Source organism: Rhincodon typus, chromosome 26 (assembly GCF_021869965.1).
Source record: "Rhincodon typus isolate 14 chromosome 26, sRhiTyp1.1, whole genome shotgun sequence".
In the NCBI taxonomy this organism is placed as follows: domain Eukaryota; kingdom Metazoa; phylum Chordata; class Chondrichthyes; order Orectolobiformes; family Rhincodontidae; genus Rhincodon; species Rhincodon typus.
In genome coordinates, this window is record NC_063357.1 from 18,653,861 (window position 1) to 18,669,410 (window position 15,550).

A 15,550-nucleotide genomic window follows, 5' to 3' on the forward strand; every position below is an offset into this window, starting at 1 on the left:
CCCTGTCTCTCCTCCATTCCCACTTTCCCAAAGTCCCTCCCTGTCTCCCCTCCATTCCCACTTTCCCAAAGTCCCTCTTTGTCTAACCTCATATCCACACTCACAATGCCTCTCTTAGACTCTCCCCATCTACACTCTCTCGATACCCCTCTATGAGTCTAAGAATCTTCCCTGTTCACAATCTCCCAATGGTCTTCTCAGTTCAAGTCTCTTCCCCATTCACCCTCTCCATACACCTTTCCCTGTCTCTTCCCAATTCATACTCTCCGAATGCCCGTCTCAATCTCTTCCATCCTATTCACAGACTCCAGATACACTTCCCTATCTCTTAGACTCTCCAAACACCCCTCTCCCACAGAACCAGTTCCGTTCCGACCCTTATGGTTCGATTGTGACGTAACGCCGTCTTCATCGCGATGGCACACCATTGGTCGCACTCCGCCGCGCGGCGGGAAGGCTGGACCTGCAATGAGCCAATGGGATGGCGCAGACGGCGAAGGGGCGGTGCGGGCTTGGCCGTGGCGGGGTCGGAGGTGAATGACCGACAGTAACCTCAGAATCACGCCACCGGCTGATGCTGCTGTCACCGGAGGAACCGCCATCCCCTCCCCTAATCATCCTGAGAAACCGAGCGGCCTGGACGGCGATTCCCTGTCAAATTCAGAATTCCTTGGCGGATTGTTTAAGCCGGGTGAGTAGCGGCGGTGGCTTCTCCTGCTCTGGGGCCGCCTGTAGCATCCTTCAACTTGAGGAGTCAGTGAGTGCCGGAGATTATCGAGTTTGAGGCGGTTTAAAAGGAAATGGGAGGCAGAGTGACCGGGGATCCAGTTTATCGATGTCGGTGTCCTTGCTTCAGCGAGTGGGGATGTGCCCGGGGCTGCAGGTGCACGATGGCGTTGATGCTCCTTCCTTGTTCCCCTCTCAAGTCTGGATCCCTTAAAATGGATGAGATCCAGTTCATAGACGGAGGAGGAAGCCAGACTCCACTTGGGCACAGGCTGAGGGAGTGGGTGAGGCCTGGGCAATGCCAGTTTACTGGTCCTTGGGACTGAGCAGCTGAATCTTTCTTCACATGTTAGTTTATATCCCCCTCTTGGGATCTAAACGGATGCCCGAGTGATTTCAGGAACCATGTTTCATGGAAAATGGTTCTGGGAAGACACGTGGTGCCTCATCTTGATTTTTCAACCGGCATCTGGCCCAGACACTTTAAAACCGTGGTGTGACTGCAACTCACTGGGGTCGTTGTCGCCTTAATTTCCATCAGATAAGCTGTTTGCTTTTTCACAAAACGCAACTGGCTGTGTGTACTTCCTATATACTTACGCTGTGTACGGCAGTTGAATTATTCCTAGGAACGACAGATTTAGATTTAGATTGAGCACGGAACGCGTTAGTGGGAACAAAAAGCTCCTGGATCTAATTAGCAGTGTCTTTGAGCGATTCAGGATTGCTGTGGGTGGTATACAGTCAGCGATTGAACATTTAACATTGATTCCAGGCTGTGCCATTGTCTAGCACAACACCAACTCAACTTTGGAAGGGATTTTATTTTTTGTTGTTGCTACATTCAGTTTTCTTTTGATTGCTGAATTGCAGCTAAATTAGAAAAGCAGGTGGGACCCCTGCCACTTTGCTCAATTGCAACAAGTGCAAGAATGTGGAAGGGACAGACTGTTTAAAAATTCCTAGTTACTAACCAGTCAGTACTCATTTCTCGTATTATGAATATCGGTTTGACTCCTTTTGAATTTTATTTTTGCAAAATGTCCTGACAAGTACAAGACAAAAAGCTTTGATGAAATATATCTTTTTTTCCCAGCAATTCTGAAGAATTTTGTACTACCAAATGACTATTTGTATACCTGTGACAGAGTTAAAACAAAACGTTCATTAACTAAAAAAAACTGAAAGAACTGCACATGCTGTAAATCAGGAACAAAAACAAAGTTGCTGGAAAAGCTCAGCAGGTCTGGCAGCATCTGTGAAGGAAAAAACAGAGTTAACGTTTCAGGTCCAGTGACCTTCCTCAGAACTCTGTCTATTTCATGCTGCCAGACCTGCTGAGCTTTTCCAGCAACTTTGTTGAACGTTCACTAACTGTTGGATTTCTCCCTATCTTACCAACACTTTCACCATTGTGTCTTGAATGTATGCTTCGCTGCGCTTCTACCTCTGCAATACATTGCTTCTATCCCTCCCTTGGCCCTGTTGCAATCCTCTTCAATGCCTTTTACCATCTCCAGATTTAGCTCTTCTCTCCTGGTTGACCTCTCATCTTCCACTTCAGTTAACTTCAGCCCATTCAATCTCTGCTGCCTGCATCCTAGACTGGACCATCCCACTCACCTCTTGCTAATTTGCTTTGGTTCCCAGTTCCGTAAAACCTTGAATTTATTATTATTGTCCTTGGACTTAACTCCATTTATGACCACTTTCTTCGCCCATCTGCATAATCTGCCCAAATCCTGCAGCTTCCCTGCCCTTCTGTTCCCAGATGGGTTGTCTTATAATGGCTATGCCTGCGTGGTCTTTCTCTTCACTCCATCTCTGCTGGAATCTGCCTTTTGCTGTCTGTTTCCTGATCCCTGAAATGTTCTCTCCAAACCCCTCTCTTTCTCCATCTCCTTTCTTTATTTCAAACTTGCTTTAGGCACCCACCTCTTTTGAACATCTTTTAGTGCATCCTTTAGCTCAATGCCTGCCTTTCATCTTTTGATGCCTCTGTGAAGCACCTTGTGACATTTCTCTACATTGTAGCAAAGACTTGGATTTTTAAGGTAAAGATCCATGCCTGAGTGGTGGAAGTTACTGAATTGCATACATGTTCAGCCGATCTAAATTGCAGAATGGCAGAGTGACAGAAAGATTCTTGCTTAAGCCTCATTTTGCAATAAGTAGACCATCATTGCCATTCTCTTCGTTAAAGTTTTACCTCTGTTTGTGCTTGTAGTTTTTCTGTCCTGTTTCAGCCCTGGTTTCTGCCTGTGCAGTGCACATTGTTTGCAGCAGCAATGTCAGATCAGGATCCAGCAGCCACGCTTCCAGATCTGCAGCCGATCTGCCAGCACTCCAAGTTCATCATCGGCTCTGTGTCCGAGGACAACTCTGAGGATGAGATTGGAGCGAGCAGCATCAAATCAGACATTTTGGAAGACAAGGAACGATCATTATCACCCTCCTCTGTAAACTCCGACAGCTTGTCTGACCTGGGTCTGAGCCATGATGGCCTTGCAGTACAGATGAGGTAATGTCAGAATAAATGTTGTCTCTAATGTCATGTGAAATGCTTTGCTCCATTTTGATTTTGAGGCATGGTATTGTATCATTCCCTTGCCTATAGAGCCAGTTGCTGTAATCAAGATTTTAGGTATTACGACCTTGCTGCCTGTATATTTTCTTGTTTTCAGCAAGGAGTTAAGTGTTTTAACCCTTTGCAATACAGGAATAACTACTGAACATTGCATTTTACTTCAGAGAATAAAGATTCTGGTAAAATACAGTATCTTTTTTCCATTTTAATCTGTTGGGGAATCTGTTTAGGTGTATAGAACATAATGTAAAAGTTTGGAGATGACTACAAAGCTAGAAACTGCAGTAAACAATGATGGAGTTATGTACACACTTCAGGAGGATATAGACAGCCTGGTATATTGATTAAGTGCATGGCAGATAAATTAAACACTGAAGTTTGACATGATACATTTTGGTTGTTAGAAAGAGAGACAATGTAAACTAAATGGAGCAATTTTAAAGGAGATGTGGGAACGAGATATTTTTGTTTCCGTAACTGCTAAGGAGAAATTTTCACCCAGTGGCTCGTTTGAAAAGTGTTGTCTCCTTGCCACAGGCTCATCAGTGTCCCTTCTAGTCACGATATTTAGTGGCAGAATTTTGAATGAGCTATTTTGTCTTTGTCCACCTAATTTTGGGAATTTCCCCTGGTATTCCAGTTTACCTAATTTTAGTTGCCGGACAGCTACAGCTGCCAACCCTGGCCTTTGCTGAGTTAAGTGATTTCAGCCAGGTCAGCAGTGCCAAATTTGTAGTTGACCTGAGAGACCCGGCTTAGAAAAAAGGAAAATAGAATTAGCTCAGTTTAATTCTTCTTCTTGAAATTTGTGCGGGTGCACATGTGTGCATTATGATGCACAGTATGAATGTGAAATGATTCTTGGATAGTGCTCAACTTGACTTCTCTGAATAGACTGCTGGCATTAATTTTCTATGCTGCATCATGACTTGCATGAAACATCAGCGCCTGTATCTATTCAGGGAGCTGGTCTGTGTATTCCACTGTGTTAAGATTTTTGGGGGAACAAATCGGCAGGGCAATGGGGAGGTGCAGTGTAGTGGTGGGAGTGTGGTTTGTAGTAGGGAGTAAAATTATTGGAGCCAATTAGATTGGACTAAATAGCATTGCTGTGCACCTAAACCAATGAAATGTCACAGTGTATAATTTAATTACAGTGTTCCTTGGGATAAATCCAGGGGATGTTTGCATAAATTATGCTACATTCCTTTACTGATTGGAATGGTTAATAACAGAGCAGCTAATTGCCTACAATGAAGTATGTGCCAGATCCTACATACAGAATGGGAATGGGAATGGGAAGAAATATTCAAAAACCAAGGTGAAATATCAGCTTTTATTTCCTTATATGTCTCACTATGATAGAATCTGGCACGAAAGGAGGCCTGAGTTGCTTCTAGTAGAGCGGTTCAATTGATCCAACTCCTCTGTTCTTCCTGAGGCTTAGTAATTTCTTTTTCCTTCACATAAATTATGGCACAGAGGTAGTGCCTCTACCCCTGGACTGGGAGGCCAGGGTTCAAGTCCCAACTGTGCCAGAGGGGTGTAATAGCACCTCTGAACAGGTTGAAAAACAAACTTTTTACATCCATTAGTTTTGTAAATATTAATTTGGGATCTCATTCCACCAACCTTTAGATTGTGAATTTCAGATTACAACAACTCGCTGTTTACTTTAAAAAGTTCCCTTGTGTTGCTTCGGGTTCTTTTGTCAACCATTTTAAATCTCTCACCTCTCGTTCCCTGTCCTTCTGCCACTGGAAACAGTTTCTCCTTATTGCTTTCATCAAAACCGTTCATGATTTTAAACATTTCTCTATAATCTTCTCCAAGGTGAGCAATCTTAGCTACTCCAGTCCCTTGTTGAAACTGGAGTCCCTCATCTCTGATACCATTTTAGTGAATCTCTTCTACACTTTCTCTAAGGTCATTATACTTGTGCTAAAGTGTGTCATCCAGAGATGAACACATGGTTCAACTGAGCGCTCACTAGTATAAGGCTTCACATAACTTCCTAAATATTGAAATCTAATCCTCTATTAATAAAGCTAAGGATCATATATGATTCTTAATAGCCTTCTTAACTTGTCCCTGTTCCCTTTAAGGTATATACAACCCAAAAGGTCTCTGTCCTGCAAATGATTTAAACCTACACTGTTTAGTTCACATTGCCTCTCTTTTCTATTGCCAAAATGCACCACTTCACGCTTCTGTGTCAAATTTCACCTGTCATGTACTTAAACAATTCACTAGTCTACCCCCGCTCCATCTGCGCCTGAAGTCTGTTCTGATCTTTCTTGTGGTTTACTGCATTTCCAAGCTTTGTATCATCTGCACTCTTTGACATTATGTTGAGCATGCCCAAGTCCAGTTGATTAATGCATGTCAAAAAGCGTAGTGGTCCTGATATGCCATCCCACACTCTAATAAGCAACTGTTCATTACAACTCTGCTTTCTGTCCTGTAGTCAATTTTGTATCCATACTTCCCTGTTGCTTTTATCCCGTAATTGTGGTGAGTGACTCACCTCCTGATTCCCCAGAGCCTGTCCACCAGCTACAAGACACAAGTCAGGAGTGTGATGGAATACTGCATGGATACTGTGATGGATGAGTGCAGCTTCAACAACACTCAAGAAGCTAGCCACCATTCAGGACAAAACAGCCTGCTTGATTGACACCGCATACACTCAGTGCACACTGCTGCTACTATCTACAAGATGCACTGGAGAAATTTACCAACGATCCTTAGGAAGCACCTTCCAAACCCACAACCACTTCCATCTTGAAGGACAAGAGCACCAAATACATGAGAACACCACCATCTGCATGTTCTCCTCCAAGTTGCTCACCATCCTGACTTGGAAATATATTGCTGTTCCTTTACTCTCTCTGGATCAAAATTCTGGGATTTCAACCCTAATGGCATTGTGCATCAACCCACAGCACATGGATGGCTACAGTTCAAGAACTTCAAGCAGTTCACCTGCTCAAGGGCAACTGGGGCAATAAGTGCTGACCAGTCAGTGACGCCATGTCTCATGAGTAAATTTAAAACAAATGACTTGATCAAGTTACTGTTAGAGACAGGAGACAAAGTAGGATAGTTTCTCTTTTTTTTCATTTCTTGAATGACCAAAGATAGTTGTGTTTTAAAGGGATTTAAAAAATATTTTAACTCTGAGGTTGTTACTATTAAGAACACTGGCAAGATTCCTGAAATGTTTATCCTTTTATAAAACATAATATTTAATACCCAAGATGTATTCAGTATCCACTTTCACAGTCACATAGACATACAGTTAAGAAAAGATGATTATCAAAAAGGCAGCATGCACCTGGGTCTTAAGAGTCTAAAACAATCACTGTCACACTTGCTTCTCTTGAGATGAAGTCTTGAAATGTTGTCCTACGCTTCTTTGATTCACTGAAGAAATAGAAGTAGGAAGTTTGAGGATGGATTAATTGCAGTAGCAGATTTCTTTGGCTTCACACTAGTTGAGGAACAGTTGAATCACTAGTTTGGTTCTTCAAATAGCTAGGTAGTAGGCCAGCTCCTGATTCTATGTCTCTTGAAGGATTTTAAGTAGAGTCTTGTTTCTTTGCTGGTTTGGGTCTGTTGCTCTTTTTACTGCTACTCCCAAAAATGTCTGTTATCACAAACATGGTTTTTATTATGTGACTGCAGTATCTGTTTTCAATGTTATTGGAAGTGGTCTGTGATAAATTAGCTATTGGCACACAATAATGACACACCCATCGCATTTCCTTGTGATAAAGTGAGTTTTCTCCACATCTATTCTTTGAATTCTACTCTGAAGCTGGGAAGTCTACAAGTCCAGTAGGAACTAGTTTGTGATTATTTCAGTAATAAAAGCCATTAATCCAAAGGAAGGGTTTGTCACACTTTAATGATATGTCCAGATATTCAGGCTAGCTTCTAGGGTCTTGTGTAACTTTATATGTATTGACAGAGAAAGGAATAGTGTTAAAACAATTGGTGAGGCCATATGACATTAGTCAAGTAGAACGTGCCTTTAACAAATTCTTGCTGACATTAATTTTTTAGCTTATACTTTATCTAGTACTAATTTGTTCAGGATGGGATTATTGTCTTGAGAAGTTACCTTCACACTTGAACTTTTGGTTGACTCACCTGTTTTGAGTTTACCACTTTTTTTTTTTTAAAACAGAAATGTCATGTTTTTATGTCCTCCCAGTTCTCTGGCACTGCCCACATATTCAAGAGGCATTGGAAGAATGTGCTGGAGCCTCTACAGTTTTTATCTTCACTCCCAAGGGACATTAACTTAGAGGACATCCCAACTGGACTGAGTGATGACTACACACTTACATCCATTTAATTTAATCTTAGACCATAAGACATAGGACCCGAAGTAGATCATTTGATCCATCGAGTCCACTCTGTCACTCTGAGACCATTTGATAAGATTTGATAATCCTGAACTTCACTTTCCTGCCTTATTCCCATAACCCTTGATTCCCTAAATTATTAAAAATCTGTTTATCTCAGCCCTGAATATAATTAATGACCTAGCATCGACAGCCCTCTGCAGTAAACAATTCCACAGAAAAAAACTCCTCCTCATCTCTGTCTTAAATGTGCTTATTCTGACATTATGCCCTCTCGTCCTAGACTCTTCCCACAAGGGCATGTAACAGTTCCACATCTATGCTGACAAGCCGTCTAAGAACTTTACATTTTCAATGAAGGCTCCTCTCATTTTTCTGAACTGCAATGAGTACAAGCCCAACCTAATCGACTCTTCTCATAAGAGGATGGCTGAGTGGTCAGAGGCATCAGCCTCCAGGCATGAAGTATGATGGCTCAGTGGTTAGCTCTGCTGCCTCACCATGCCAGGGACCCGGGTTCAATTCCACCCTCGGGTGACTGTCTGTGTGGAGTTTGCACATTGTCTCCATGTGTCTGCGTGGGTTTCCACTGGGTGTTCTGTGTTTTCTCCCACAGTCCATAGATGTGCAAATTAGGTGGATTGGCCATGCTAAATTGCCCAGAATGTTCAGGGACGTATAGGTTCGGTGCATTAGCTATGGGAAATGTAGAGTTACAGGGAAAGGGTAGGGGATGGATTTGAGTGGGATGCCCTTCAGTCGGTCATTGTGGACTTGTTGGGCCAAAAGGCCTGTTTCCACACTGCAGGGATTCTATAAGTTCTATCAAAAAAATCTCTCCATGTCAAAGATCAATTTGGTGAACCTTCTCCGGACTGCATTAAATGCTAGTACATGTTTCCTTAGGTAAGGGGATGAAAACTGTTAACAGTACTCCATCTGTTGTCTAACTAGTTCATTGTGCTATTAATCAAAACTTCCTATTTTTATTGTCTATTCCCTTTGAAATAAATGTCACCATTCCACTTGCCTTCACCAATACCTGATGAACTTGGATGCTAGCTTTTTTTGTGAAAATCCCTCTTTGCTGCAGCTTTCTGCAGTTTTTCCCTATTTAAATGATATTCACCTCTTCAATTCTTCCTACCGAAGTGTATGACCTTATGTGTTCCCATATTGTGTTCCAGCTGCCAGGTTTTTGCTCACTCACGTAATCAGGCTATATCCCTCTGTAGACATATTGTGTCATCCTAGCTTGCCTTCTCACCAATTTTTGTGTCGTCTGCAAAGTTGGCTATAGTACATTCACATAATACACAGTACATTGGTTGTGATTATCGTCATTGCAACTGCAGGGGGACAACTCACTGGCTGTGGGTCGCAGTGGCTGAGACATTACTTCAAATGACTCTGCAGTGAGTTTCCTGTATTGAAGAATAAGAGCAATACATTTTCAATTGTTTTAAATTAGTTAAAATTCTAGGATTCCCCATTCCAAACACTTATCCATGCTCCTCCCAATCACTTGCTGCCATGCTACCTCACTGTGCATTGTCACTGAGAATGGTGGATAAAGGTGGCGGGTGAGAGAGAGGCCATGCAGGGCCAGCCACAGGACAACCCCAGTGAGGTAGCTGGTGGGGTGGTGAGCAGGCTGCAAAGTGAAAGGTCAAGCTGGAGAGCAGATCAGGGAGTCGGGGAGCTGAGTTGAGCTGAAGTGTCGGCGGTGGGTGTTAAAGGTGTTGAGTGAAATAGGTGAGTAGAACCTTTAGTGGAGCTACAAGTGGCGCAAAGGTGCAGATGGTTCCTTGGGCACTAGCAGGATTGCGCATGCATATATGGGTGGAATTAGCACTGACTTTCAGGTCATGTCAGTGACACAAGCAGTGCTGATTTCCTCTGCCAGTGCAATGGCAGGAGGTGCACCATTATTTTTATCCTATTTAATATCTCCACTGCTTCCTGTCTTTGAACTATATTGTTATCCTGAAGACAAATGTAAATTTCTCATTTTGTATCATGGTCACGATCTCTGCCTTGATGACAAGATATTCTGTTTGTTCCATGGTACTTCTGGGTCCCCAAATATGTTAGCTCCTAATTTGTTCTTGAACTCCTCTTTGTGTTTTATTTCTTTATTTTGATTGTCTCTGTATGTTTATATTCAGCAGAGGGCATGCTCAATTTAAGAAATGAATACTTTGCACCAGGCTTCACTAGAAATGAGGAACCTTGTTCTCTATTGTAATATGATTGTCTAATTGTTATAAATAAGCCTCCTTTTTCTTTTCATTTTAATCTCTTTACCATGAGTTATCCAAGGTACCCTAGCTTTAAATGGCATTCTTTTTACCCACTTCAGGAAATGTTCCTGCTCATACCCAACTGTTTCTTCTTTCCCATTGGTAATGTGCTGTTTTGGCTATTACCTTTGATCCATTCAGTGTGCATTTCCTACTTGCTGAAGTTAGTCCTCCTCCAGTTAAGTACGTTTGTATTTGAATGAACCATGTTTTTGTTTGTAATCTATTCTAAATCTGATGATAACATGATCACTATTCTCTAAATATTCTGAATGGTACTGTACTTTCTCTACTTCAGTCTCCGAGTTCGATTTGTTACTCCTTCCACACTGAGCTGGAAGCATGTTGATAAAATTTACTTGTACGCAGCTTTGAACTCCTTCCTCTACTTATCCTGTACTGATATTATGCCAATTTATATTACAATAGGGAAGTCTCTTATTAATCACTACTGTGTAGTTCTTGCACCTTCTGTATTTTGCCTGTAAAGCTGCTCCTCAATCTCTTTGAGCAATAATTTTCCTCATTCGAATCAATAACTTTGATATGCTGCAAATATAGCTTGTCTCTGGGTCATTAGTTTTATGACATACAATCTTTTTTAATAATAGTCAGCAGAGGTTACTTAAGGCCAGGTCTAATCTTTTCTTCAGATCATCCAGTTTAAAGTGTGATGCAACATCTGATCATCCGATCTGTCTCGCAAAGTTCAAAAGAGCTCTGGATGTTTGCTGAACTAGGTCATGAACCTGAACAGAATCTCCTGCTATAACCTCTGAGCTGCTTTATCAAACAGCAGACATAGTTGGAACGTGTGAAACTGTACGAGCTATCTTTGGAAGTTTACAATGCTCCCTCTACAGGCTTCAGCCTGGTTCAATTTCTAGCCATTTTTTCTGTTAACTTCTTTTGCTAACTTTTTCTCCCTGTTGTTTGAAAATCCATTTCGAGGTTCTGGCTCTCTCCACCAGGATTGTACCCACGGTGTAATTATTTCTACAAAAGTCTTAACAATGAATGTTGACATGCAGTGAAAGGGTATAAAGCTGAGCCCTTCTGAAATTTCTGCACACCAGTTGTGAATAAGAACCTGTCAGGAGTTTTTTTTTTGACTCCCTTCTAATTCAGGGAACTAGCTCCTAAAATCTCTAATAATCCCTAAAACCGAGCCCCGTGTAAACAATTCCTCGATCACAGAACCTCCTTTAAACAAACCCTAAAACAGAGGCAATTTGAATCACCTGATAAAAACACAATCCCTGTGAATAATTCCTAGAACACAGAACCCCCAGTAAATTAGCCCTAAAACACACAACCTCCAGTAAATAATTACTAGGACAGACAGCTTCCTGTAAAGCTCCTGGTGGAGTACTAAAACAGCTCTTACCAAAATCACAAATTACATCCTATCTGAGATTATGACAAATGTAAATGCTCCTTCCTTGTCTTTCTTGGCTTTTTTTTTGAAGGCAGTTGATTACGCCACTGTTGCAGTTCTGTTTTGTATTGTAGCCACAGTATTTATATGGCTGGTCCAGCTCATTTTTTGGTCTATTGTAAAGCCCAGGGATGAGCAGGCGATTTGGCGATAGGAACATAGAAACATAGAAGGTAGGAGCAGGAGGCCATTCTGCCCTTCAAGCCTGCTCTGCCATTCATCACGATTATGGCTGATCATCCAACTCAATAGCCTAATCTTGCTTTTTACCCATAACCATTGATAGCCCATTCACCCCAAGTGCTATATCTAGGTGCCTCTTGAATACTAAAACTACGCATAATATTCTAGGTGTGGCTTCACAGGGCCCTGTATAACTGCTACAATACATCCCTGCTCCTGTACTTGAAACCTGTCGCAATGAAGGCCAACATACCATTTGCCGTCTTTATCGCTATTGAACCTTGAGACACAATGGTTAGAGCCTCTCTCTCTTGTTAGACACTGTCTGACACTTGTGTAACCTGAATGTTATTTACACTTGTCAGCTCATATCTGGATGTCCTCCAGTACTTGCTGCATACGGACACTGTTTCAATATTTGTGGAGTCGGGAATGTTGCCGAACATGGTGCAGCCATCAGCAAACATTCCCACTTCTGACTGTATGATGGGAGGAAGGTCATTGATGAGGCAGCTAAAGATGATTGTGTGTACAACTTTACTCCTCGAAACTCTAAAGGGCTCTTCTGACGCATTGCTAGTGTCCCTACCTCTGGGCTAGAAAGACTGAGTTCAAGTCCTGCCTACTCCAGAAGTGTATCATTACATATCTGAACAGGTTGATTAAAGGTTGATCTCCAAGAACTACAGCCATCTTTCTTTGTGTTAAGTTATTACTCCAATCAATGAAGTGTTTTCCCCTTGATTCCCATTGACTGTAGTTTCCCTAGGGCTCCTTGTAATCAAGGGCAGTAGCTCTCACCTCATCTTTGAAGTTCATCTTTTCTTTTTGTCCATGTTAGGTCTAAAGCTTTAATGAAGCCAGGAGTCAAGTGGTCGTGCTAGGACAGAAACTATGTGTCAGTGAGCATGTTATTCCTTAGCAAGAGCTGCTTGTTAGCACTATTGAGGACCCATTACATCACTTTGATCTAGAGTAGACTGGAGCAGTAGTTGACCAGGTCAGAATTGTACTCCTTTTTGTACACAGGATGTGCCTGAGCAATTTTTCACATTGTTGGCTAAATGTCAGTGTTGTAGATGTATGGGAATAGCTTGCTTGGGGAATGGCCCATTCTGGAGCGTAACATTATCAAAATGTTGTCAGGGCCCGTAGTTTTTTCAGTATCCAGTGTCTTCCATTGATTCAGTCCTCCTGATAAATAAATTGCCTGAAGACTGCACCTGGGATGCAGGGGACCTCAGGAGGAGGCTGAGATGGTTGAGGAAGAGGAAAGTCGGGAAGTTTTCTTCCCCCTGCATCATTTGATTTCTTGAGACCTCTTGGGGTCTGGAGTCAATGTTGACCACTCTCAGGGCAGCTCTTTCCCAAATGTATGCCACTGTACCCCAACCTTTTATGTGCCTGTTCTTCCAGTGGAACAAGACATATCCAGGGATGATGATGGTGCTGGCTGGGACATAGTGTATCTCACAGAATCATACATCACGGACAATGTTGTACTGTTACATGATTGGTCTGTGGAACAGCTCTCTCAATTTTGGCACAATCCCTTGATAAAGATGACTTTGCACGATTGACAGGGTTGTTTTTACCTTTGTCATTTCTGGTGCTAGGTCCATGCTGGGAGTTTTTTTTTCTGGTTTCCTTCCTTTTTTCAGCTTTCTAGTGGTTTTAATTAAAATGAGTGGATCATGAAGTCTTTTCATTGCTCTGGGTCTGGAGTCACATGTAAACTGAACATGGAAGGATTGTAGATGTGCTTCCCTTCACGGAGTTGTATGAACTGGGCCTCTGCTGTTTGAAGAGAGATGACAGAGAGCAATGCCCTCTAGTGGTAGACTGTTGTTGAACCCAATGTATTTTTACGACAATCACCAATGATTACAACTGTCACCATTAGTCTTTTGATTCCAGATTTTTTTTTTTATTGTGTTCAAATTTCACTGTTGTAATAGGATTTGAATCCATATCCCCGGAACATTAGCCTGGATTTCTTGTTCAGTAACATTGCTACCATTTGCCCTTGGCGATCCAGCTACAGGACCGTCTGTTCTGTTAAGGCATTGAGAGGTAATTGTTGTTAGTTCACTTTACATAGACTCAGAAATTTCTCTTCATTCCCATTGGATGGGGATAAGGATTTTCCTTAAAACTTCGGTCAACCACTAAATCTGTTTTGTTACATGAAGTTTTTCAAAGTAACTCATACTTCCAGGGATAATTGCGTATGTGATGTTGCCAAATTGTTAAATTCTGGGAGGTTCAAAATCCCAGACTCCAATTCACAGTTGTTTTGTATCTGTGAATCATTTTTGATTTTTCAGTGCAAGTATAAGTGCTAGCTCCATTTGGTGTTTTTTTTTTTTTTTGAAGAAAATGATGTTAACAGGCCCAATTGAGCAAATGGATCTTTTCTTCTAGCCAGGATAGCTTGCCAGTGCGAACAGAGAATGTTAATATTTCTTAACTGCCAGAGGGAAAAAAAATTGCTTCAAAGCATTTCTCTTGTGTAATATTTCTGTAGTTGATAATTTCACTGAAATAATCAATGTTAATACAAAAGGCTAACATTATTGGCACCCGCCTTTAGACTCTCATTTAAACTAAATTAACTCTAGGGTCCAAACCAAATTGGAAACAACTCTGGTGTTAATTGGCTGCAGTCTGTAGCATTGTAATGTGGTGTCTGCCGAATGGTAAAGCAAGGTGAAGTAAACAGCTTAGCCGTAACTGTATTGACCTGAGGCACAGCATGCATTTTGAGAAATTGTTGACTGGCAGAGTCAATTGAGGGACCACGGTTATTATTGAAGGTATGTTTTGTTATGTTGCTGTTACTTTTTTTTTGAGTGGATATGTGGGGTAGGGGAAGATGTATTGCTGTTTATCAAGTTCAGGTTCTTCGATTTAATCTGTGGCTGTATAATTGACAGTCCATTTTAAATACAGCATCAATTATCCAGAGCCACAATTTCAACTGTTTAAACAATACAACACAATAGTAGGTTTAAACAAGAATTCAAATTAAAAATTAAAATTCAGCAACCAAATTAAAAGGAAAATATACTGCGGTTGAAGCTAATTTTTGATTTTACAGAAATAATTTAATTCCAATAAATCTAGTCTTCCCATTTTCCTCTTCTCATGGAAGAACCATTTTTTACATTAACTGGTCTCTTCATAGTAACCACATTATTAGCTAGTGCATGATTCAAATTATGTAGCCAACTAGGCAGTCGGTTAATTATCTGGCATCTGTTGCAAAAGTGTTCTTCCATTCTGTTCACTTGGTTTGCAAACAGCAGTTGATCTATAGTGAATGAATATTTTTTGTAGACAGTTAAAGCTGTTGCTGAAAATGTGCTTCCTGTTTGGTATTCAGTCACATGATTGTAGATATTCAGTTTACTGAATATGGATTTTTTTTTTCAATTCCTGTCAACTGCATTTAAATAGTTCCTTCTATTGCCACCAGTTTGTGGTGGTACCCCCTATTTGTGTGATGATTAGAAATAGTTGCATGGCAAGTGAGACACAGAGGTTTCTGTTCTTTTTTGGTACATGGTATTATTTTTCTACTAAAAATGATTTGCTGAAAAGTACCAAACACCTGAGACCATGCTGTGTTTAAAAACAAATGTGTTAATTGGATTTCCCAGCAGATCGGCTGAAAGTGCACATGTAGTATCAGTAAGGCTAGGACCTTGGCTGTGGGATAATATGCTGTACAAGACCATGTTGACATTACTGTTTGAACTCTCACTGGAATAAAGGCCAATTGGTATATTATTAAGACATTGAACACTTAGACCTGTTGTGAAAATAGTACATTGGAATTTCATATGTTCCAATCTGATATTGCATAGCAGAAGTTGAATGCAAGGAATTTTAAACTTTGAAAGTATTTTTGCTGTCACTTATTTTGCTTTGATTTCAA

General features: G+C 41.2%; 1 protein-coding gene across 3 annotated transcripts in view; it reads left to right on the top strand.

Moving 5' to 3' along the window:
* The first annotated feature begins 539 nt into the window (after positions 1–539).
* acaca (acetyl-CoA carboxylase alpha) overlaps positions 540–15,550 on the top strand; it is a 269,320-nt gene continuing 254,309 nt past the window's right edge. The window contains exons 1-2 of one of the 3 annotated variants that reach the window (XM_048612563.1): positions 540–691; positions 2,973–3,247. In XM_048612563.1, coding sequence (XP_048468520.1) covers positions 575–691; positions 2,973–3,247 — 392 coding nt within the window. In that variant the 5' untranslated portion in view covers positions 540–574. Of the gene's footprint in view, positions 692–2,953; positions 3,248–15,550 lie in introns of all 3 variants that reach the window. The other 2 variants (XM_048612564.1, XM_048612565.1) reach the window with 2 other exon arrangements.